Below are 26602 nucleotides of genomic sequence, written 5' to 3' on the forward strand. Positions count from 1 at the left end.
TTTATGGATTTTTTTTTTTTTGTACATTTTTATTTCTATGCACACAGTATGGCACATTGCAATCTACTGGGTTCGGATAAATACCAAATGTTCTAAAATACTGTATATAGTGTTTTCGTTTTTAAATCCATCCATCCATCCATTTTCTACCGCTTGTCCTGTTAGGGGTCAGTTAATATAATCATCTTTGAAGTTAAAGATGTTATTCAAAGTAATGGCATATAAAATAACTAAATGAAAAATAACGTCGGATGGACTTTGCTGACTTATTACTCTTACAATGAGGTAACTGAGTTACTAACTTCACTAATTTTTGGGAGAAGTACTTTGTAACTGTAATTAATTAAATTTTTAGGGTAAGAAGACCAAATCTGGTAATCACATTTACCCATTCTCACACACTGATGGCGGAAGCTGCCATGTAAAGCGCTGACCACGACCCATCAGGGGTTTGGGATCTTGCTCAGGGACACCTTGACCTTTCCAGGCCATGGTCGAACCTGTAACCTTCCGGTTACAAGACGGCCACTCTAACCAGATATTAAGGGGGCTACTTGTAACATTTACACAGATGCCTAGTTAGCGCTAACTTTGTATTTTAGGCGTTATATCCTGCACTCTTACGACTTTTTGGACATAATGACATAACTACGTACATACAGTATGTAACACATGCAAGCACATTAGCTTTGGGTGTTGTTAGCTAATGATACCAATTTTGATAATTAGCATTAGCTGTCATTGAATGTATTTCTCTCAACAACAGTATGACTGCAAATTGTTTGTTACTTCTCTTGGACTGCTTTTGTATGCATGCATGCCCTCACTGCGCATACTGTATGTGTTGACGAGACAGGGTGAGTGACCGCCTAAACACCAAGCATATTTTTGGGCCGGGAAAAATGTTCATTACATAAACCTAGTAGTTGTGAAAAATATAAACCGTTATATTCTGTTAAACCACTAATGGTAACCTAATCTAGCCAATGGTGTTCTTGTTATATTTTTTGGTTTGAAAAATGTATCGTGTGAGGAAGTTGCAAACAGCCACTTTAAAAATGTGCAATAATACTAATCAGGGATGCATGATAATTATCGGCCCAATATTATTAATTATGACTTCCTCACACCGATTAATCAAAAACATCAGGGTTTCCGTTGGTCATTAAAACACATTAAAATGTGTTAACGGGGAACTACGCTTTAAACATTTGTTTGCCTATCATTCACAAACCTTATGTAAGACCTGAACACGTATATTTTTTTTAATGCATTCTAATTCATAAAATACCGTACGAAGTACGAGGTGGCTAACAATGCAGCTAATAGGAACACTTAATTGCGCCCACAAAGCTCTCTAAACGGCTCAACGGTAGCAATTTTTGGTGATTTTGTATATTGTTAATTTGTTCAATAATAAAATCACACTTTTAAAATAAACATTTAACAGTGAGCTGATAATGATTACTGTGCTGTCCAGTTGTTATATCTTGATTTCCTACACTTCTGAGTAGAGGTGGGGGAAAATAATAACTTTTTAGATGGACATGGATGATTATAAAATTGATTAGTAAACATCAAGAATTGATAATTAATTTAATGTAAATAAAGTTCTAAAATTTGGCTGACTGCAGCAAGCCACTACCCCGAGAGATCCGACCAGCTCCTTTACTATCAGGCGCTTATGTTCCAGTTTTGCACACATTTCCATTAATTAATAAATGTGGGAATTATTTTAAACGGTTTCTGTTTACAAATGCACTGTTTTTTTAAGTTGCAAGTAATAAAAACATACTTATTTTAAACGGTTTCTGTTTACAAATGCACTGTTTTTTTAAGTTGCAAGTAATAAAAATGTACTTAGTTAAACGAAAATAAATCTAAAACTGCATCAAATATACATAAATTAAAGATGCACAATAATAAATGTTTAATCTAAGCCTAAATCATGAATCGTCATCGAATCGTGAGGTGCCCAGCCCAAAGATTCCCGCCTTTACTCCTGAGTCTCATTTGCAAGTGTTATAAGGTAGACTTTGCATGCATTTAGATGACAGTAGTTTATAAGCTACTCACTTTTAAACTTGTTTAGTTCGTTTTAACACTATAAAAAAAGACGTCCCGAATAAACAAGGGAATAAATTGAGCATGTATGACAACATGCCAACTGCATGAATTCGAAACCAAAGATCATCTGTTTACCTCAATATTTTACTATTTAGGATCAAACTGGATTACATTGAAGTCAAACTGTTTTCTCACCGCAACTGATAAATCCAAATATCGGTATGGCAAATTGTTGCAAAATTTAAAGGAGAACTGCAATTTTTTTGCAAGTTTGCCTATCGTTCACACAATCAATATGAGGGACAAGAAGACAAAAGGTTTTGGGATTTTTTGCTTTTTAACATACAAATCGGCTCATTCTGGGTGGCCAGCAATGCAGCTATTGGGAGCAATCAATTCTACCTCTAAATCATTTTAAAAATGCATTCAAAAACTGTCAACAATACTTAATTTACGTTCCGTAATCTGTATAATAACCAAACTGTAGAGACATTGTTATTGTAAAAGCAAACACTGAGGAACTCTTTTTCTAGCACAGTAACACATCGCCATTCTACAATATTAGCCCTAAAGCAAGAGAAAACTAGCTTCTGCGAGAACATGAAACACGTTTGAGTTTGTAATGCACAACACTGCAATATGACACCAATTTGTAGTGACTGAAAAACATGAACAATCATATTACAGTGTTTGTAAAGACAGTGATGTACACTTGTGTCATAACTGAAAGCAGCATGAACACTTAACTGACCACTACACGGAGTTGCTTGAATTTACTTTATTGCAATCACAGTCAATCTTGACTGCATTTAGGACCAAGACCACGGCCGCCTTAATGCACGCGCTTACCTCCCAATTAGGGGCCCCCAATTTTGACGGTAGAATGCAATTATTGGTGTTCACGGCACAGCTCTGCTTCGTGTAGCGATTGTGTACGCTCTCTCTCAAAAGCAATGTTTTGTCCTACTGCTCAGAGCCGGCCTCGAACCCAGCACGCTCGCCTCTCACACCCGCGAGAAGAGAGCGTGCTGACGACTGAGCTTAAAAGCATGTATTCATGAACACTATTATGTTTAAATGGATGACATTGTTGCTGTTCTGTTGAGTAGATCATTATTCCCCAAAAAAAGGCGCCCCTGACAAAGACATACAAATGCTAAACATTTATTTTTGTTTTGTTATGTTTCTACTTAATAGATTTGAGCTACTCGAGAGACATGAGATGCCATCTTCTAGTTGACAGCTGGGTTGCACTAAAACAGTGTCATTGTTTTTGCACTATTGCTGTTTGCAGCATCGCCGTATACTCATCACGAGCCATGTTGCATCGTAAGGTACCTTGAGATCCGCAGCCCTAACTGATATATAGAATTATGTATTTTTCATTGTTTAAAATTAGCTCTCTATGCTTTGTTTTTGTTTACTTTCAATTTCCTTGGAGCCTGTGCAGGCAGCAAACTCGTTGGGTCTCACCTTAATTGCGTCCCCAGCGAGTTGTTACCGCGGTGTGGAATCCATTATGTGGTTCCATTGCTTCTAGACCTACACAACAAAAAAACACTGTCCATCAGAGCTGGAGCCTATCCCAGCTGAGTTTTAATAAGAACACTATATCACTTGTATTCCACTTGCTCTACAAAGTTGAGTTCAGTTATCGACTATTCTTTGCAAGTATTCTCACTAGAAGGTGACGTTATTGAGTTGTTACTAGGGATGATACTTGAAACCGGTTTTCCCGGTTGTTCGATAAGAAAAGAACCGAGTCCTCGGACTCGAATCCCTTTTTGAGAACCGGTACCCGTTATCGAGACCACTATAATAGAGTTGGTTCTTTATTCGAATCCGTGGGAACGAATCCCGTCCCGAAAAGAAATGCCCCTTGAGACATTACAAGAAATGACGTCACGTAGCTCAGTCATTAGGCGCAGATAGCGAAAGCAGGAAAAACAATGGACTGGAAAAAGCGCTCCAAGGTGTAATAAAGTTCAAAACAAAAGGTATAATCCAATGAATAACTTTACTGAGAGATTTGAGCAGGGTACAAACACATGACGAACACTTTTACGACCAACCGGAAACATAGCAACCAGGCTAGCAACGCACCTCCTTTACGGCAGCTGTCGCAACGTTCTTAAAGCAACCGCAGCACATTCATATATATACAACACATCTCCCTTTTTTAACTTTTGTTTTTCTTTCCTTGTAAACAAAACAAAATCACACTGTATATGTGTTGTCGGTCTAATTATAAATAATGCAGACGAGGCGTGTTGGCTGAGTTCTTGACGTTTACTTTCATAGCGTGCTCATAACCTCATTCTTAGCTGCCGGGTGACGTCATGCAACAACACTTTTCAGGGCTACCGCGCATGCTCGTCACTCCCGTTGCAGGCTGGGTAGTGTAGTTGTTATATTCCCTAGCTCATAACATCACATCTTTCCCCCTATAAAGAAATAATGTTAACTCAATAAAGTGTATTTCTTTTTTTAGCTTTAACTTTTCATTTTTTAGCATTGTAACCACATTTTCAAACAACTTTTCTCTTCATAGAATTTTCTTTCAATAAAGAAATAAAGTGCAAAAATGTCAAAGCATCATAACAAACAGTTATGTCAAATAGCAGCAGAAGTGCGCTTTTTGGAGAGCTGTATTGATTTAAGTGTTGTGCCCAAGGGACTGATCTTATTTAACATTATATTATTATTTATACACCTGTAGTGATCGCAGAGACAGGTTGTTTTTGTGTTACTGTATATATTTGTTTTTCTGAAAAATCCCACTTAATATACTTTGGGTAACAACAATCAATATTTATTTATTTTATTTTATTTTTTTAGGGGGGTAACAGTCAATATTTATTTATTTATTAGATTTTATTCTTTTCTTATATAATAAAAGTGAGCTTTTGTTAAACCAAATATTGTGTGTTTTTTTCCATATACAACAACCTATCTGATCTCGATAAGAGAATCGATAAGGAATCGGTTCGATAAGAGGATTCAATAATAGGCTCAAACTTGATAATTTCTTATCAAACATCATCCCTAGTTGTTACTGTGTAGAAGTTGCAAATATTGTGTTTTTATAAGTCTAATCTTTTTTTTTTTTGTTAAAGGCCCATCGTGCTGTGTTGGCTGCGAGCAGTTCTTACTTCCGGGACCTTTTCAGCAACAGCGGAGGCTGCAGTGGCAACGAGGGCAGCCCAGCAGTGGTGGAGCTCCCGCCGGCGGTGCAGCCTCAGAGCTTCCAGCAGATTTTGGCTTTCTGCTACACGGGTCGTCTGAGCATGACTGTGGGGGACCAGTTCCTCCTCATGTATACTGCTGGATTCCTGCAGATCCAACAGATTATGGAAAAAGGCACTGAATTCTTCCTAAAGGTAAAAACAAAAGTATTTTACTTGCAAATCTATCTGAATCATGTCTGGCCAATCGCTGAAGCGAAAATATAATATTTCTATGAAGCAGTGATTCTGAAACTGGTACGCCAAAGATTTGATTAATTATTTTCATACATTGTTTTATATTCCTATATTCAAAGACAGGGTTACTGTTCAAAATGTGTGTAATTTTACAGTGCCCAAAATATTAAATATACTCCTCTACCTTGTTTTTAATGAATATTTGGGCCTACTATGCTACTGCATTTTAATGTTGGTCATTATGGTGGTACTTGGAGAGCCCAGTGTTTTCTGAGATGTTACTTGGTAAAAAAAAATGATCTAAAGTATAACAACTAATGCTCTAAAGTATTCTCAAAGTATGCACAGTTTTATTGCTGCCTTTTGGATCCTCTGACCTTTTGTAGTTTATAAAGCATTTATCTATGAGTGCCTTTTGTATTTATGTGCATGCAAGCAGGATGTAAATGAGAGAAAGCACTGTGCTAATACACAACTTAATCTGTTTATTAATTGTCTTAATTACAACACCCCGTGTTTGACCGTTTACGCACACTCAGGAGCTGTAATAAAACTTCTCCCTCGGTGGAAGATAACTAGAAAAGACGCTCAAGAGAGCAAGTGGAAATATTGTGGTCTGCGTATCAACACAGCAGATTTTACAACAATTACATTGACATATTTACAAGCTTACAGTGGTACCTCAAAGAGTGTTTTGAGACAAGAGCTGTCTCTCGGCTAATTGTTATATTTCAAGTTACAAACAAACATTTTTGTTACAAGCATGCCCGCCATTAGTAAGCGTAGCGAAAGTCACAGTGAACCCCAAAACATCTGATCTTACTCGCCAGCATGAGCTTATAATTCAATTTTGACATAACTTTGTTATTCCCAGCATTGGAAGGAAGAATGTTTGTGTAAAGGACAGTGCTTGAAAGAATAAGTGGATGATATACATTGAATTAAAGAAAGAAATCATCCCAAACATGATCGAGTTTCTACTGTAGCTAGCTAACTTGGTGAAGCAATTTACATGTGTAATACTGCGAGTCTGCACCATACTGAAGCAGAAGTGAGTATGTAGCTGAGCCGCATCAGAGTGGTCAAGGAGCCGCATGCGGCTCCGGAGCCGCGGGTTGCCGACCCCTGGTCTAACCCCAGCCAAAGAGGTTCAAATAATATCCATAAAAATATAAAGAAGCTACTTAAAGGATTGTCTTTTTTTCATACATTATTAAAATGTATAGAATTTTATACAATATTTATTTTTCGGTGTGATCATGCAGATCGTATGTGTTTCGATGTTGTGGACTTTATTTTGAGTAGTTCTGGTTATTTCTATGATGAGTGGAGCCATTGCACCAAAATTTTAAACAGTAGTACGTCAATTCACAAGCTCGATTGGTTCCACGACCAGGCTCGTAACTAAAAACACTTGTAACGCAAATCAGCATCGGCCATTGTAATGCCTTGAAATCAATTTAATCTTATTGCCTGTCCCCTCAAAAACAGCACCATTTTAACATGTAAGATGCCTTTTAAAAAGAAAAACTAACTTTTAGATAAGAAATATTGTATACAATAGAATGTACGACAAACTACTGCAGTAGTTTCATGAAACAATGTAATAATAATGTGCCGCATTTACCTTGGACAATGGACTTTTGCAGGTGTCTTCTAAGGGCTGCATTTCCGTCCTGTAACAATCCATTCATCCATTTTCTACCGCTTATTCCCTTCGGAGTTGCGGGGGGCACTGGAACCTATCTCAGCTACAATCGGGCGGAAGGCGGGGTACACCCTGGACAAGTCGCCACCTCATCACAGGGCCAACACAGATAGACAGACAACATTCACCCTCACATTCACACACTAGGGCCAATTTAGTGTTGCCAATCAACCAATTCCCAGGTGCATGTCTTTGGAGGTGGGAGGAAGCCGGAGTACCCGGAGGGGACCCACGCAGTCATGGGGAGAACATGCAAACTCCCCACAGAAAGATCCCAAGCCCGGGATTGAACTCAGGACTACTCAGGACCTTCGTATTGTGAGGCAGACGCACTAACCCCTCTACCACCGTGCTGCCCCGTCCTGTAACAATAGGAATAGTTATTATTTTGTACACAGACGTCTTTGAGTGACGGATCAGAGATCAAAGTTGACAGCAAGTGATATGTATGTCTGCTAGGAGTGGGCAATATGGTCTAAAATCTATTGCATGACTACATACTGCAGCCTCCTTCAATAATGAAATAAATCACAATATATTTTTTGGTATGTAAACGATAATATAATTATTTCAAACGGGTTAGACTTGTCCAGGATGTACCCCGCCTTCCGCCCGAATGCAGCTGAGATAGGCTCCAGCACCCCCCGCAACCCCAAAAGGGACAAGCGGTAGAAAATGGATGGATGGATCAATCAATCAATCAATCAATCAATGTTTATTTATATAGCCCTAAATCACAAGTGTCTCAAAGGGCTGCACAAGCCACATGAGTTGGCAAGGCTCCTGATTTAGCTGCTTTAGCATGTGGTAACCTATTGCGTCATTTCCAGTTGTTATTTTCTCAAAACTATTATTAATTTAATTGCTAATTTGCTGTTAATATCAGATTACTTTCTGTTGTAACTTGGTTCTATCTCCACTACTGTTACATGTTAGTTGTATCATTTGTTGTTTTATCATTAGCTTTTTAATTATTTTATCTGTATATTGTAAAGTGTCCTTGGGTTTTTTGAAAGGCGCTTATAAATTAAATGTATTATTAATATTAGTAATATTATTCTGATGTTTGAATACTGTACATTAGTTTTGTTAATACAACAAATTTGAGTATCAGTCCATTACACCAAGTAGTTTCAAGGGCAGTATTGGTCATACCGATTTTCAGGATCATTAAATGATAACATTTTTGATCACAACTATAATCTGACAATATTAAATACTATTTTTGATTAACTCCCTTATTGCATGCAAAATGTAATTAAATTAAATAGTGCAAAATAACTAAACAAAAGCAAAAACTACTATAGGCGCTTATTTCCTGAGTTTGTAAACAATAACAAAAACGACAAAAAATATTTTTGATTAAAAAAGAGTATCGATCAAAATAAGTGCCGTATCGACCATATACTGATACTATACTTGGTATCATGACTGTCAATATTTGTATCGATCCGCCCACCCCTGTCTACATTCAAGAGCTCTTCAGTAGCTTAGCGGGTAGCTATGCTTTTTTGTATCCTCCTACAGTGTGGAGTGGAGTACGTTTAGCTATTCCTTTTCCTGTAGTCCTTCAGGGATAGCTTGTAAGAAACATACTTTAATTGGGGATTTAGAAGCTGCACTCTGGAGACGTTTGTCACTAGCGAGGACGCTACATTGCGTTTAGGCAGCCTTGTTCGCTTGTAGCGGTCAAATTTGCAGGACACAGCAGTATCAGGTTATAATGATAATGATAGTATTAAAAGCTCTATTCTCTGCCAAATTGATATCATTTATGTTGTAAATATTGCACAACTCCATTGTATATGTACCGTAATTTCCGGACTATAAGCCGCTACTTTTTCCCCTCGTTCTGGTCCCTGCGGCTTATACAAGGGTGCGGCCTTTTTACGGCCTGTTCTTCTCCGACACCGACGAAGAGGATTTCGGTGGTTTTAGTACGCAGGAGGAAGACGATGACACAATGATTAAAGACTGACTTTTCATATACCGGTAGGCTGGTTATTTTGATAACGTACAGGCGAGCACTTTGTATTACTTTGCACCGTTGTATTATTTGTACTCTGCACGAATGCTGTTCGCCATGTCAAAGATGTGAAAGTTTGATTGAATGATTGAAAGATTTATTGTTAATAAATGGGACGCTTTGCGTTCCCAAACAGTCATCTCTGTCCCGACAATCCCCTCCGTGGCAGCAGGAACCCCTATATACTACGGTAATTACACATCAAAACCCTGCGGCTTATAGTCGGGTGCGGCTTATATATGGAGCGATCTGTATTTTCCCCTAAATTTAGCTGGTGCGGCTTATAGTCAGGTGCGGCTTATAGTCCGGAAATTACGGTAGTTCTTTTCCTTTGTTCAATGAGAGACATTGTGCAGATGTACCTAATGTTGTGGTTCACCCCCTCGTTTGGAGAGAAGTGGAAGCAGGAGTCAGTCATAGTTGTACTATGTTGTCATTACGAACACATTCTTCATATATGCCACAGCACTAATGTATACATTCATCTCCAGGTTTCTTCCCCCAGTTGTGACTCACAAGGTCTTAATGCAGAGGAGGCTCCACCATCTGAACCTCAGAGCCCGGTAACACAAACCGGAACCAACGGGGCTCGGCCCGCCGCATGCTTGACGCCCCTCCCCTTGGTGTCCCGTGTAAAAACGGAGCAACCAGCCAGCCAACCGGAAGCTGCCGCTCATTCGGTGGTCTGCACTCCCGTCGCCAAGCGGCTGTGGGAGGGCGGCAGCAGCCGCGACGGAGGCGGAGGAGGCTCCGGTGCAGGAGGAGGAGCCAGAAAGGCAGCGCGTTACTCACAGGAGGCGGTACGGGGCAGTGCCATCCAGAGCCCTGGAGCGCTCGGACTGGCCATGGGTATGGGTGCTACGGCAACGAGCCTGGCCGGCATGGTGGCAAGCGGCGGGCTTAGTGGCGCCGCTGGCACCAACGGCAGCTCTACGTCCGGCGTCGGCATGTCAGAGGGTGCCAGCCCCGGCACCCTGAGTACCTACGCCAGTGACTCGCCCATCAGCTACCACGATGACGAGGAGGAAGAAGAGGGTGCAGAGGAGTGCGCCGAAGAGCAGTACAGGCAAATCTGCAACATGTACACCATGTACAGCATGCTCAACATGGGAGCTGCAGGTAACGGTCAGTCCAATCTCAACACAATAAAATGATGGGGTGTTTGTATTTATCTTCTAATGTTTCAGCATTGTGTTTCCTCAGCTGCTGGTGAGCGCGTAGAGGCTCTACCCGACCACACGGAGACACGGGGGCGCATGCGGGGCAGAGACCTCACGTGCCTTCCTGCAGAACTTATTGCCCAGATAGGCAACCGCTGTCATCCAAAACTCTATGAGGAAGGAGATCCTGCTGAGAAACTAGAGCTGGTCTCAGGTAAGTACTGTGTGTGTGCGCGGGCATGCATGTGTCAATGCTCTTAATATGAGCTTGTTTACAGCAAATTAAAATAATAAACTGCACTTGTGAAAGCAGGCCAACTTGAAGTTCTTGTGCTAAATCTTCTTTCCAGTCAAATGCAAATGTGACAATTGAATTTTGTCTGCAATAACAAAATCGATTTTCTGATAAGAAAAAATATTGATCTAGTTACTGTAGTACTGACCATTAACTGATACTATACACGGTATCGTTACTGTTGATATTTGTACAGAGAGACTTGTGGGCGGCTCTCTATCTTATCAAGATCTGTAGCTTATCGGCTAGCTATGCTTTTTTGTATCTTTCTCTGATGTGTAGAGTAGTGGTTCTCAAGTCCTCCAGTGATAATGATAGAATAAACGCAGTATATTTGCTGGCATTAGTGATTTAGAAGCAGCTTTGTACTGTGATGAGCTGCTGAGGACGCTACGTTGCGTTCGTTCTGTTGTCGCTATCAAATCTGTGGGACACAGCTAGAATGTGTCATCAACATGCATTATCACAATATAACAACATAATTAAAATAGAAAATAACAATAAAATTTAACATAAAAAAACAATCAAATTAAAAACTACAAGTTTTACACTATAAACGTATTCTTACTTATTAAACCGTCCCATGTGTGATGTCTGTAGGAGTGTTTTCATGCATATTTGTACATACTATCGTAATGTAATCAAGCTAGCGTTGTTAGCATTAGCTAATATGTTAACTCGAGATGTCCGATAATGGCTTTTTTGCCGATATCCAATATTCCGATATTGTCCAACTCTTAATTACCGATTCCGATATCAACCGATACCGATATATACAGTCATGGAATTAACACATTAATATGCCAACATTTTTTGTGATGCCCTGCTAGATGCATTAAACAATGTAACAAGGCTTTCCAAATTAAGAGAACAACTTCAACTCAAATTATGAAAAAAAGTGCCAACATGGCACTGCCATATTTATTATTGAAGTCACAAAGTGCTTTTTTTTTTTAACATGCCTCAAAACAGCAGCTTGGAATTTGGGACATGCTCTCCCTGAGATAATCCTGATACCCACTACAACTATGGGAAATACTACACTTTGACTTTCACAAAGTCTAAGTCTAAGAAAGTGCATTATTCTTTTTTTTTTTAAACATGCCTCAAAACAACAGCTACAAAAACAATGAAGGCAAACAGCTTCGGTCCAGAGTATACTAGAGTAATAAAGTAAACAATAACATAGTCCTCATTTAGTGCAAGACTGCCTGGCATACTGTATAACAGGAAATTATAATCTGCCCTGCTCTAACGTATTTGTATGAGTAACACAAATGTGCTGCAAGCTAGTGGTGAGTGCTTGAAGTGGCCTACCAGTCAGTCAGAGCTTCTGAAATGCTGTGTTGAGACAGGGCAGCTCCGCTCACTGCAAGCTGCAAAGTGTGCGCCATGCAGGGCAAACTATCCACACCAAACTCCACCGTAACTTTTGCCATACTGCGTGCGTTGTCCCTGACCACAACGTGGGCTTTCGCCCCGGGGTGGTTTTTGTTGTATTTTTGTTTTTTCCTCTTTTAAGCGACAACTGTGTGGTACTACTTTTTTTCGCTGTTTGCTTTTCATCCATCTTCCGCTTGTATTCATCGTGTATCTCTTTATGATTCTTGAAGGGGTGGGAGATCAAATTGCTCGTATTAAAGGAAGACGTCTTGGTTCCTCCTCGCATAACCAACTTTTTGCAGTCATTGCAAATTGCCAGTTTTTTATCCGTCAGACACACTTTAAAATAGTTCCAAACCATAGACATGGTGTCGTTAGTCAGTCACCGAGCTCGCTGGCTTGTTAGCCACGGCTACAGCACCGGCAACAACACTCTCTTGTTGTTGTTATGCTGCGCTCGCGGCGGTTTGATGAGGTCATCAAGCGTCGCCAGTAAACCTCTCATGTTGCAGTCGTCAACTCCTGTGTTGTGTGTGGTAGAAGGGAGAGGGGAGGGGCTGCTGACTGGGTTTATATCCGTGTTTTACCGGATATGTACCGCTCTGTACAACAGCGTTTTAAAAAGTCATTAATTTTACTTTTTGAAACCGATACCGATAACTTCTGATATCACATTTTAAAGCATTTATCTAATGTTAACAAATTTTCCAGTGTCTTTGTTAGTTTTATTAACTTACAATGGCATTTTTTTTGTATTGTTTCCTTTTGGTAAATTTACCAAAACGTCACCGTGGACTTGTTGAGTCTATTTAGCTGATTGGAGAACTAGCTTCCGCAGTCAGCGGGTCTATGACAGGAACTTTAGTTTACTCCCGTGTTACAGACACCGTTTAGAAACAATTTTGGAAACACACATTTACAAAATCTTTTTGTGTAAATAGCTCATTTCCCAACCTATATACCTGCGGCTTATAGTCCGTTGCAGCTAATATATGGAAAACATTTTTTTTCTGCTAAAATTTAGTGGGTGCTGTTAATATACCTGTGTGCTCAATGACTATACAACTCTAAAGACATCTGTTTTACTGTACATGCATACAAGCATAGCATGTGCTCCAAAACATTTTTGACCATGACTCACTACCCTGACGCAAGTCTTTTAGGAAGCTTTAGATAGTGGGATATGAGTTTTGCATGGAAACAGGAGTTCAGAACGGTCAGATAAAGATTCCAAAATGTTAATTTTCCCCATAAGCAATTGATATGAAATTCTGTAGTTATTAAACACTTCTAAATGTGAACTTTTAACCAGTTTTTTATGTTGGTACATACAGTATTTGACAATGACCGCAAATTTGCCTCTTTGTAGTTACTGCATCCTTTTTTAGTCAGCAGCCGAGTGGGTGCTAAATTAATGCACTCGGACTGGCAATATTTTACGTAAAAAATCTGTTCCTTTTTTACAAAATTGCTTCAACATACAGCCAGCTACACATTGCTCACAATCCACATTATGGACAAATCACAGATGATTTATCATGCCCACCTTTACGAGACATAGTTGTGTGTGAGAGGGGAATTTATGCTTTAAGATGACGTCGTTGTTAAATTAGCAGGCTTGGCATCAGTGTGCTAAAAACACAACACACTTGTGACTCAGCGTCTATGTCAAGGACGTTAAGGCTCTGTGCATTGCAATGTATTTCTTAAAGAGAGCATGAGGAATAACAGTAGATAACCTCAGAAGTATTTGTTTTTGTCCTGTTTATTTTCTCTGTACGTGCGTCCACAGGTACGTCTGTGTTCATTTCCCGAGCCCAGCTGATGAACTGTCACGTAAGTGCAGGGACCAGACACAAGGTGCTGCTGAGGAGGCTGCTGGCTGCCTTCTTTGACAGGTTGGTTTCCACCTGCCAGTGTGCCGCCCTTGATATCCTCTTATAATCAAGCTGGTCGTGTGGATAAACAACTTTACAATTATGTTTCTTGTGCTCAGGAATACACTGGCGAACAGCTGCGGGACAGGCATCCGCTCATCCACCAATGACCCGAGCCGCAAGCCACTGGACAACAGAGTGTTGCATGCTGTCAAATGTGAGCAGACTCTTTTTGTTGTTGCATTTCAGCGCATTTATATCATCATGTTACAATGTTCAGTTATTACGCAGTATCTAGTTACGTACCGTAACTAGTTTGGCCTACTTTCCATTCAACTGTATTACCTTTTCACGAAGGCAAAAACTAATTACGGTTTTGACTAGATATCAGATGAACCTGAATATAAGACGACACCTCTGTCATACTTTCTATCGAGCTGAATAGGGATGTAACAATAAACGTAATAATGATAACGACAGTAAAACTCCAGACGGTTACTATTACTATTTTAAATTGTATTATCCAAAAAACTGTGACTGATAACTACACTTTCATAAACTCATGGACTGATTGGCGCCAGCTTGCTAGCTGACAGTAGGAAGGGTATTCATTATAACACAGTCATTCATTTGTCATGGGTTACCTGACACATGAAACGTGACAAATTGTGTATTCATTATAACACAAAGACACAAAGTCATGCATTTGTCATGGGTTACCTGACACATGAAACGTGACAAATTGAGGGGTGCACTATCCACACTAGCCACCAGATGGCAGTAGAGTGCTGAATATCTTAAAATGTGTTTTGTGGCAATTCCATCTTTGACCACAGCATCAGTTGCTATGTAGAGTGGCGCTTTCCATCATATTCAGCAGACTGAATTGCCAAAGGATTAACCTCGCCTCTTCCTCTCACGTGAGATCCACCTAGCAGCAGACTAAATTGCAAAAGGATTACCCCCGCCTCGACCTCTCACGCAAGATCCACTCAGGAATGGCACCATATGAATCCCTTTCTTACTGTAAATGCTAGCATGAAAATATTCCCCGATCTAAGAACGCCACCCAAAATTAATAATAAATAATAATAGATTTTATTTGTAACGCACTTTTCATTTAAATAAATCATAAAGTGGTATAGTACAAACCAATACGAAGACTAAAACACAGTGAAGCATAAGAAACACAAACACACAAAATAATGGGTTTTCTAATAGTTTGTATATTTATTTTAGTTACCGTATTTAAAATAGTAAAAAACGTGGTCGAAAAATGTCTGTGTGTGTGTATGTACTTTTTGAGTACATTCAAAAATACAGCTATAACCATAACCGTCATATGAAATGTTCATATCCACACTCCGCATCTCTAGCACACAATTGATGACCTAAACGTGACATTTAGTCGCGTCTATTTAAGAGGCGTTCACACTGAAGTTCATGGCGTTTCTCAAACCGCCGTGAACCATGTCTCAACGACAGCGGAAAGCCGTTCTCAACACGTTTTAAACACTGCAGATTGGCGCGGATCTCTACGGATCTCCCCGAAAGGCGGCGGAGTCCGGCACCCTCTTCAACCTCAGTGTAGCTCTTTGTTCACATCGTGAAGATCCGGGAGAAAAATGTGTCGGATTATGGCGGTGTTAACACATTATTATCACAGATCTTGCAGCTTCCCAGCAGATTCGCTATTACTAATATACCGTATTTTCCACACTATAAGGTGCACCGGATTATAAGGCGCACCTTCAATGAATAGCCTATTTTAAAACTTTGTTTATATATAAGGTGCACTGCATTATAAGGTGCACCACATTATAAGGCGCATAGAATAGGCGCTAAAGTAGAGGCTGGGGTTACGTTATGCATCCCGTAGTTGCGAGACCTGTTGTGGCTCAATATTGGTCCATATATAAGGCGCACTGGATTATAAGGCGCACTGTCAGCTTTTGAGAAAATTGGAGGTTTTTAGGTGCGCCTTATAGTGCGGAAAATACGGTAATCATAATAAAAGAAATAATAAATGCAGCTGAGATAGGCTCCAGCACCCACCCCCCACGACCTCGAAAGGGACACGCGGTAGAAAATGGATGTATGGATGATCTAGATATGTTAATGACATCTTTAAAAAGTCAAAAAAGATTGTAAAAAGCTGGTTTCAACCAAATCAACCGATAATTAGTTTTGAGTGCATGTAAACTTAATAAATGCGTGTGTATGTGGCGACGTCACTTGTAGGGTTTATGGTGGGGATGGCGGCCTTTCAGGAGTCTTGTGAATGGGAGCCTTGAATTTGGTGCTATGTCCCTGAAAATGGCAGAGATCTGATAGTTCAGTGAGGTCCTTAGATCGACCCCGCCAAGGTTGGCTCTAATGCCTCTAGCTCACTGCCAACGTACTAGACAGGCTAACGAATATTAGCATTGCTATTGTTTACACACACATATAACAAATAAGATTTTAACGGAACAAAATGTACATAAAATATTTACCTTAAAGGTAAAAATGTGTTTTGTTTGTTTTACTTGTGGCGGTAAATGAATATGGGAAACGCTGCATAAATAATCTCTTCTTTCGATTCAGGATCGACTACGTTCCAATAGTGATGCATCACATAATCGTTTTCCCCACCTAGTTGACTGACTTAATCGAATTGGCTTAGAACTTGCCTTACTGATAATGTCCCTCCAGGATTTGGCAGGCTTTTGTTTTATTGTGATTGTTGTGGCCTAAAGAGCCTGAATATGCGGGAGCTTTTTATGAAAGACAAGTATTTTTACAATAACATTGAATACACTTGAGATTTAATAAGTTTGCTATCAATGTTTTTGTACCATGTAACCTTAACCTAAAAAAACACATAATTTCCTCCAAAAGTTGTAAAACAATTACGGTATTTATGTTTTACCCATTTTATACTACAAGACTTAAAAGTAGACACTGGATAGCAGTAGACGCACATACTCAGAACTCTTTGTCAAATTACTGTACTGTTTTAAATAATTATAACTAATACAAGTAATAATACATTATAATCACAGAGAGAAATACTACCAAATTCGTCTTCATTGTCTGCTGTCTTCTCTGTCAAGTTGCAGACTTTCTCCGTGTGTTTTGCGCTTGAAAAGTGTTTGTTTATGTTCAACACTCATTTATGTTCCAAAACATTTTGGCCAATGAGAGCCTAGCATGTAACATCTCTAACATGTAAATGCTGCCTCTTTGATAGGTCAGCATTGCAAATGAAAATTTGCTCTTAAATGTCCTACCCTGGATAAATAAATGATCATATTTTTCTGACCATAGGGCACACCAGATTATAAGGTGCACTGCCAATGAGCGGGTCTATTTAGGTCTATTTTCATACAAAGGGCGCATCGGATTATAACAACAAGAGGTAGAAAATGGATGATGGATTGAGGATTTCCTAAATAGTTTTTTAGTTTCCTCATATTTCCTGCAGTGTACAGTTTTTTGTGATTGCCTCAGTGCGTGTGACGTGACCGGCTGGTTTTGTGTTGCCTTGGAAACGAAAGTGCCGCACTTTGCTTTGCAAAACACAGACTTTCTTACCCCCGCCATAAAGGTGGTGTTTCTCTCAGGGTTTGTTTGTTAGAAATATACCTCAAACAGTTATGGATGGATTTTGATAACATTTTTCAGGAAATGGCCAAAAAATAATTCCTCTCATCTTACAAACACACTTCACTTCCCGCTTACGGCATTCCACCTAAAGCGCCAGAAAAAAAACTACACACCAAGTTCTTGTTTGATACCGTCACGCGTCACGGTATTGTTGTGAAGACTTAAAAACCAAAATACCGCTGCATCTCCAATACCGTTACACCCCTACAATGTACACGTAGCTCTTTCTAACTTTCGTTTCTTTCCCCACCCACCGCAGTTTATTGCCAGAACTTTGCCACCAGCTTCAAAGAGAGCGAGATGAACGCCATCGCCGCCGACATGTGCACCAACGCCCGGCGTGTGGTCCGCAAGAGCTGGATCCCCAAGCTCAAGCTGCTGATCGCTGAGAGCGACGCATACTCCGCCTTCCTCTCCGACGGCGTGAAAGCGGAGGACGACGCCCTGGGCGCCGATCCCACCTTCGACCCTGCCTCTCTAGAAGCCCCAGGCGGTGGCGGCGTGGAGTCGGGTGGCTCCTCAGGTGAATCTCTAGCGGGTGTGAGCGGGGACGTCGGAGCGTTATTTTGAGCGCCACGCGCACAGCAGTATTTCCCGGTTGTGCTTGCTCTCTTCTTGACTGTCCATACTACACTGCTGCGGCCGCAACATGGACATCTGCTTTTCTTTTCTCACCGCGTAACGGAGCTTGTAGAGCGTGGCAGGACACCTGGCTGTCCTCCCGCACTCTTTGTCCTTTTGAAGGTGTGTAAGCACATTTTTGTTGCGTATGAAACACATTCCCGGTAGTCGTGACGGCGGCATAGAAGGCAGTGACTAAGTGGTGAATGTATTGAATGTAAGTGTTGGTGGCATTTTTTATGAGTTTTCTTCGACTTACGTTCCACAGACTGGGGAGAAAAAAAAAAGGAACAGCCAGTAAAATGAAAAAGTGAACACTATCCTTGCATCTTCCACTTATCACTTAAGTTTTCTTCACCCCGCCTCAAGTTGTGTCTTATATAAATATATCCCCCTTTTTTTTGTTGTCGATATTTTTAGCAAGCTGAAAAGGTGACCAGAGAGGCACAAAAGATGAGGGGATTTTTATCCAAGAGAAGTTTTCTGGGCAACAGGTATCGTAACGGTGATATTTTTAGAAGAGAAGCTATATTTGTACGAGTGGTGCTGTGAGCACGGCGAGCGGGGGATGGGGGCTTTACCTTGTTGAAGTCTGGACCACTGAGGAGCGATCTCCTCCTTTTTCCCCAGTGAAAAAGTCATCTCACCGCAGGGTCCCGGATAATGAATAATAATCTTTTTGTTTTATGGAGGAGAAGGATGGAACGAGCAGTGGAACTGCTACTTTTGAAGCGTTTCATCGGCGTGACTGTTGACTATCATGACAATGACGTGCACGGAAGTTTAGAGCCCAAAAAGTCTCTACTTTGGTGGAAAACCATTGTGGGGAAAAAACATAGGTGATATTTATGGAGTATTGGAATGTGCCTTTTCAATTGAAATCAATAAACAGAAGCGTGGCAGGTAAGTCGGAAGCAATATTGCTCATTTTTACTGGTAAGTGTGTGTTTTATTTTGGAGTCCCTTTCATGTGAGGCAGGGTGGAGCTTTACGAAGCACCTTAGGGAGAAGAAGCAGTGGTTTGTGCACCTTATTGAAGTGTAGCAATTTAGCTTAGTCCTTGTCCCCCCTCCACTCTTCCACTTCCTGTCACTGGACCGATGGGTTTGTTACAGACTTTTTGTGCATGGTGTGGATCGGAGCTCATTTCTCCCGGCACGCATGAAGAGAAAGCTGGTCTATTTTTCTTAAGACGGGTGCAGCGTCACCGCGCTGCTGCTTTTTCATTCCTCGCCAGGCTAAACAACCTCACTTTCAGAGACGCACAGCGCACGCTATTCGTTTAAACCGCGAGAATGTGCGTGTGCGCCGAGATAAAAGAGAATCAAAGAGAGATGCAGTACTTTGGGATGGCGCAGTAAATAACTACAAAACCTCATACGAGCACTCCACTTACCTCTCCAGTATCTTTGAAGACTGTTGTGCTTCCTGCTTGTTCACCTCCACACTATTCTCCAGTGCTGCTTCCACTCATCCCACTGGCTTCTTTGTTCTGCCGTTCTTCCATCACTTCCTGTTGAAAAACATTTTGACGCTTTCATTAACCTCAGAGAATGTGCATAAAAGTAAATAGTCTATTCATCCATTGTTAAGAATTCTGTCATTGTGTGGGATTGATTGATTGATTAGGACGATACCCCGTATTTTACAGACTATCGACCTAAGCCGCAGATGTATATGTTGTGAAATAATGAAGATAGTTACTACATACCTTAATTGTTTCCCAACGGTGCCTTTAACGCAGCAGTAAAACGACTGATCAAACAAAACAGAAGTCATCGTCATGGACCCAGTAGCTGCGGAAGCTAGCTCTCCAATCAGCAAAACAGACTCAATAACTCCAAGGTGACATTTTGGTGAATTCACTGAGGAATTTGTGAAACTGAAACAATACAAAAAGAATGCCGTTGTAAGTTACCGTAAACACTGGTTCTTTTTTTTTCTACACTTTGTGAATCCTTATAAGACGGTGTGGCTAATTTAGGGATTTTCCTTTGCTGATGGCAATTATAAAAAGTAAAAAAAACAAAAAAAAAACAAGCAATGTGTTTTATTGTTTGTGTTATGGCGCCATCTTTTGGACGAGTTTGTTCACTGCAGGTGCTGCAGAGTCCTTCCATATTGTGGTTTTATCAGTCTTTCAGCTGTCCATAGTGTTTCTACTCCTATGGATTCTTCATTCATAACGACAAGCAACGTTTGTAAGCTTTACAGTACAACTAAAACTGTTTATGCTCATTAACCGTCTCATGTGTGATGTCTGTAGGAGTGTTTTTATGCATATTTGTATGTGCTATTGTAATGTAATGACGCTCGCTTCGTTAGCATTAGCTAAAATGCTAAAACGTTTACGAGTGTCTCTGTTAATTTTATTAACTTACAACAGCATTCCTTTTGTATTGTTTCAGTTTCACAAATTCCGCAGTAAACTCACCAAGATGCCACCGTGGAGTTATTGAGTCGGTTAATCTGAGTGGAGAGCTAGCTTCAGCAGCTAGTGGGTCCATGATGATGACTTTTGTTTTGTTTGATCAGCCATTTTACTGCCGTGTTACAGACACCGTTTGGAAACAATTAAGGTACGTAAAACAACATCTACAGATTATTTCTGTGTAAATAACTCATTTCACAACAGATATATCCGCGGGTTATAGTCCGGTCCAGCTAATATGTGGAAACATATTTTTTCCCCCTAAAATTGAGTGGGTGCGGCTAATATACCCGTACCAACATAGTCAGGAAAATATGGTAATAATACTAACACAGACACGTAAACGTGCTATCATATTAGCAAATGCTAACGACGCGGGCGTCATTACATTACAATCGCACCTACAAATATGCATGAAAACACTCCCACAGACATCACATATGGGACGGTTTAGTCCCATGTGTTTAATATAACTATAACCAGTTTTAGTTATATTGTAAAACTTACAAACGTTGCTTGGAGTTATGAATGAAGAATCCATATGAGTAGAACGCTATGGACGGCCAGAAGACTGAACGGCACTCTACTTCCGGTTGAAAGCAGTAAATGGAAGGACACTGCAGCAAATTTGTCCAAAAGATGGCGCCAAAGCACAAACAATAAAACTTCTTCTCAGTGTATTTGCTTGGTTTTTTGGTAACTTTTTGTATTACGGCCGTCAACGAAGAAAATCTATTAAATTAGCCACACCGTTTTATAAGCCCCAGGGTACAAAGTGTAGGAAAAAGTAGTGGCTTATAGTCCAAAATTTACAATAGCTTCGATTTATATTCTGTTGGTTCAATTATGAATGTACTCTAATAAAAATGGATCAAATCATGACCCCATGGAGTGGCCGGAACGTTAAATACATAGATGTAGTTACCACACAGCCACTGCAATAGCACACATTAAAGCGCTGGTATGTGGGTGCTGTGATCTGTGTGGCAGCATATTTATATCTTTTTTTAATGTGTTAAAAGTGCAATTTAAATGTTGATGATGTCCATTTATTAGGGGGGGAATAAGTAAGCAAGCAAAAAAAGTTTGCAATCATCCCTCGTTTTGTTGCTGTTAATTGGTTTCCGACATCCTACTTTGGAGAAATGAATTGATCATAAATCAAATATTTTTATAGCAACCTTAAAAAACCTTGTAAATATACTTTCTTACAAGATGAGAGCCCCCGAGACATTAAATAACACCCTTTTCTCACTTTTACACTTTTTCGATCTAATATTGTAATGCTGCCTGAGGCTGAGCCAATCAGTGGCCACGATACTGATCTGATTGTAGCTAGAGTTTCCTCACTTACTACTGTAGGATAGATATTTTAGGAATACCACCTGTGGTAAAGTTTCATATGAAGCGACCTGCGTATTTTGCTTACATTTTTAAATAAACTTCAGTCCTAAACAAAAATGTTAAACAGGTAATGATTTTAATGTACCTTTGAAGGCCTTTTGTTCAGATACTGTAAAAATCAATGCAGATTTATTCTAATTGAAAACGGTGACAAAGGGCATTCAAAAACTAAAATGGAAAAAAACTGATATTTTAATTTAGGACGTACTGAGACCATTCACACAAAAGAGCCAGTAGCTGCAGCGTCCGCACTGCCATCTTGACATTTTTTTATTATTTTTTTAAAGGGCTGAAGTTGATTTAAAGATTTGAGCAAAAATACGTAAATAAAAAAAAGAATCCTATAGGTTTGAAAAATTAAGGACATACATGTCCAGTTTGGCTTCGGGGTATTGTCTAATAACTACCAGTGTATCGTACACCAGACTTTGAGACTTTGACAGTTTTAGGTTTAACATTAAAAAAAACATATTCGTTAAAAACCATGTACACAAGTAAAATGATGGCCAAAATACAGCAAAAACTTACTAAAAGGACAAAAGAGTCAGCCTTTATCCACAATTACACAATTAAAGATGGGTATTGGACACAACTACTTTTACTGTCTATAAGCAAATTGTCAAATGTATGGTTTAATTACTGTTATTTTCTTGAATAAAATGTTTGCATTAGCAAGATTTTTTTCCAGTATATTTTTTTTACAATTGTTTCAACAGCCAAACATTAAATGCATTGTTACAAAACAAAAACAAGCTTCCAAGATGCAATTCATCAACAATCAATCCCACACATTTGGCGTCGTTCTTAATAATTGATTATTACATTGAGGTTTTTTGCACTGAATGATCCTTTCTTTGAAATACGTTCCAATCAACACATTTCTGGCTGTGTTATGTCATACTAACGACGTCCTTTAAGAGACGCAATGACTGATCTATATTTACTTCTGAGTGATGATTCATGGACTCACACTGCAATACTAGCTGTGAATCAGCACCATTGTCAGAAGGACGGACGTGTTTGCTTGCTTTTACGTCAGCAGCCGAGTCACAATATTCCACTGTGGGCTCTCTCTCTCGCTCTTTTCCCCTCCCGCCGAGCAGCAACACTGGTTTAGGGCTTTAGGGTCACTTTTCAATTGACAGCCTTCATTACACTTGATGTGACAAGAGCAGAAGTGTTATTTTGTGTGTGTGTGCAATGCATTTCATCCCATGTGTTTACACTTCCCACAACACGTAGACCTATACACACTTGAACGGATACGGTGTGGCATGGCATGGGCATCCTTGTGTCACACAATGGTAGATATATAAATATGAAATATACATGTATAGAGAAATACTGTACATTATACATAGACACACGTAGAGGTAAGATTGTTTGTTGTACACTCACAGCATGAGGTATATACGGTATTTACGGCGCTTACTTCTTCTTCTTCACAATCCATGCAGTACTGGCTTGGCCTGTGTACCCCCTTGTAGCGCCAGTCCACCTCTTCTTTCTGTGTTCCAAGTGCCAATAACTTTGTGAAAGCCCTGTAACTGTGACCCGACATTATCAAAGGTATAATTGCACATTAACAACTGTAAAATACATACAACATAATAATAATAATAATAATAAAAGAACGTGTCCAAATGGATTCAATGATGAATATCTTAATAAAAGATTTGTAACAATGTCTCTCGCCAGTCTGGTTTATTGCCAATTCCACCATCTGATATGGAAAACTACACTTATACAAACTTGCAATATATTACATAGTTTTTTTATTAATTTAGTTTAAATCAAATTAATTTCACACACAGTAATTATATACTATTGCTGGTGTTACTCTTACATTATCTTTGGGAAACATCATTAATTACATAATTGATTGTTTAATAAATGATGGGTCTATTGTATCCTACAAGCAAACACTGCCCTCTTTTGTTTAGTCCCCGCATTGAAGGTATTTCTGCACACGGCCTTTTTTAATTATATAATGAGACACGAGATGTGTATTTCACTTAAATACATCCATCCATTTCCTACCGCTTGTCCCTTTTGGGGTCGCGGGGGGTGCTGGGGCATATCTCAGGATTATATTAAATACAGTCTGATTTAAACTATTTTTTATCATATGCAAAAACAGTAGAAAAAAGGTGCTTTGTTTATAATGTATATTTTCTGCTGGATCTACTCTTTTTTTTAATCTGCCCTTTTTTTGCTGCAGCTGTTACATATACTGTAATATTGTACAAGGTAATTGGGATTTGTTATTTATTGTATATATTATATAAAAATATTATACATAAGTATAGATCATCCATCCATCCCTTTTCTACCGCTTGTCCATAAGTCGCACTGTATATATAGTATGTAAATATTACATATTTTATACTGCTACTATGGTACATTTTAGTCTATTTAATACCTGCATTATCCTTTCCATCCTAACCCTTTCCATCATTTGAAACTGAGCTACTGTGTGGAACAATTCCCCTTGTGGATCAATAAAGTTTGTCTAAGTCTAAGTTTTATTGTGCAATTCCGTGTGACAACGGCTTTACTGCAGTACAGGACGATATTGAATAATTGCTGCATGGATTAGACATGCGGTAGGAAATGGATGGACATGTGCCTCACAATACGAAGGTTCCGAGTAGTCCTGAGTTCAATCGGGCTTGGGGTCTTTCTGTGTGGAGTTTGCATGTTCTCTCCGTGACTGCGTGGGTTCCCTCCGGGTACTCCGGCTTCCTCCCACCTCCAAAGTGTGTGAATGTGAGTGTGAATGTTGCCCATCTATCTGTGTTGGCCCTGCGATGAGGGAGGTGGGGACTTGTCCAGGGTGTACCCCGCCTTCCGCCCGAATGCAGCTGAGATAGGCTCCAGCTCCAGCAACCCCCCCGCAACCCCAAAAAAGGGACGAGCGGTAGAAAATGGATGAGCGGTAGAAAATGGATGGATGGATCGATTTAGAGCCCTCTAGTGGTTGCATGACCAAAGTTATTGACTGTGTGTGGAAGGACTGGGAAATGATTTATTAGAACAGTGGTTCTCAAATGGGGGTACGCGTACCCCTGGGGGTACTTGAAGGTAAGGGGTACGTGAGATTTTTTTTAAATGTCTGTCAAAAAGTACTGTGAAAAGAAATGCAACAATGCAATATTCAGTGTTGACAGCTAGATTTTTTGTGAACATGTTCCATTAATATTGATGTTAAAGATTTCTTTTTTTGTGAAGAAATGTTTAGAATTAACTTCATGAATCCAGATGGATCTCTATTACAATCCCAAAAGAGGGCCCTTTAAGTTGATGATTACTTCTATGTGTAGAAATCTTTATTTATAATTGAATCACTTGTTTATTTTTCAACAAGTTTTTAGTTATTTTTATATATATTTTTTCCAAATAGTTCAAGAAAGACCACAACAAATGAGCAATATTTTGCACTGTTATACAATTTAATAAATCAGAAACTGATGACATAGTGCTGTATTTTACTTCTTTATCTCTTTTTTTCAACCAAAAATGCTTTGCTCTGATTACGGGGTACTTGAATTAAAAAAATGTTCACAGGGGGTACATCACTGAAAAAAGGTTGAGAACCACTGTATTAGAACATGAAATGGTGGGAAAAGCCCAAAATAAATTGATAATATTACTACTCACAACTTTAAATGATTTTTAATTCATAATTTCAAAACTTCTAGGTACATTTTATACAATAATACTTACTTTAAATAAAACTTGTTGCAGTTATGAATAAAACATATGAAAATGAAATTATTATAAGGATACTACTACAAAAAAAAGTTGTATTTTTGCAAATGTAAAAATGTTTACTTGTTTTTTTAGAAACAAAGTAGTCAAAATCAAACAAAAAGTCATAATTGCAGGATATTTTAGAAATGTAAAATTTTGGTTGTTCTTCTTGCAACTTGCTCAAAGTTCCATTCTTCAAACCAAAAAAATATAACAATAATTAATGTTAGCGTTGTTGGTATAATACAGGAGTGTCAAACTCAAATACAGAGTGGGCCAAAATGTAAAAGTGAACAAAGCCGTGGGCCAAGGTTGAACAAATTAACCTTTTAATAGGGACCCAAACAAGTTTTGCATTGAATATTGAACAAGCAAGGCTTATATAACTTTATAGTGACATGCAAAATCCAGTTTCAAATAATAATAATTAAAAAATATCAATGGCATATCAAATACAATTTCAATAAAAATTGAATGCCTCTTTTCTATTTGCAGCCTTCTGAGGTAAATATCAACATTAACTTTTTCCACAGGCTAATACATTTGAAAATAAAATAACAATGAATAAACCAACCATTCAGGACTGCTCAGTTTGCAACACACTCATCTAATCTGATGTGCCCAAGCCAGATACCTGCCATCTTTTCTTGGATGCTAGTTCATTGATGTCGGGGCTCAGGCTTTGAGCTGAGGCAACCTTCATTATCCAACCAAGGTGTTCATCAGTCATTATATCTCGTAGTCCAGTGGTCCCTAACCTTTTTGTAGCTGTGGACCGGTCAACGCTTGAAAATGTGTCCCACGGGC

General features: G+C 39.3%; 1 protein-coding gene and 1 long non-coding RNA gene across 5 annotated transcripts in view; one reads left to right on the forward strand and one right to left on the reverse strand.

Moving 5' to 3' along the window:
- LOC133642377 (nucleus accumbens-associated protein 1-like) overlaps window positions 1-18815 on the forward strand; it is a 35898-nt gene extending 17083 nt beyond the window's left edge. For 2 of the 3 annotated variants that reach the window (XM_062036527.1, XM_062036528.1), the window contains exons 3-8: window positions 5184-5447; window positions 9715-10348; window positions 10427-10597; window positions 13854-13959; window positions 14058-14155; window positions 17846-18815. In XM_062036527.1, coding sequence (XP_061892511.1) covers window positions 5184-5447; window positions 9715-10348; window positions 10427-10597; window positions 13854-13959; window positions 14058-14155; window positions 17846-18156 — 1584 coding nt within the window. In that variant the 3' untranslated portion in view covers window positions 18157-18815. The remainder of the gene's footprint in view (window positions 1-5183; window positions 5448-9714; window positions 10349-10426; window positions 10598-13853; window positions 13960-14057; window positions 14156-17845) is intronic. The other variant, XM_062036529.1, reaches the window with a different exon arrangement.
- LOC133642380 (uncharacterized) overlaps window positions 1-23590 on the reverse strand; it is a 60197-nt gene extending 36607 nt beyond the window's left edge. For both annotated transcript variants that reach the window (XR_009824500.1, XR_009824499.1), the window contains exons 1-4: window positions 23475-23590; window positions 19919-20089; window positions 19604-19720; window positions 5220-5399 (exon numbers count right to left, since the gene is read on the reverse strand). This is a non-coding gene — a long non-coding RNA (uncharacterized LOC133642380). The remainder of the gene's footprint in view (window positions 1-5219; window positions 5400-19603; window positions 19721-19918; window positions 20090-23474) is intronic.
- Window positions 23591-26602: the final 3012 nt, after the last annotated feature.

This window comes from Entelurus aequoreus, linkage group LG25, assembly GCF_033978785.1.
Source record: "Entelurus aequoreus isolate RoL-2023_Sb linkage group LG25, RoL_Eaeq_v1.1, whole genome shotgun sequence".
Classification (NCBI taxonomy): Eukaryota; Metazoa; Chordata; class Actinopteri; order Syngnathiformes; family Syngnathidae; genus Entelurus; species Entelurus aequoreus.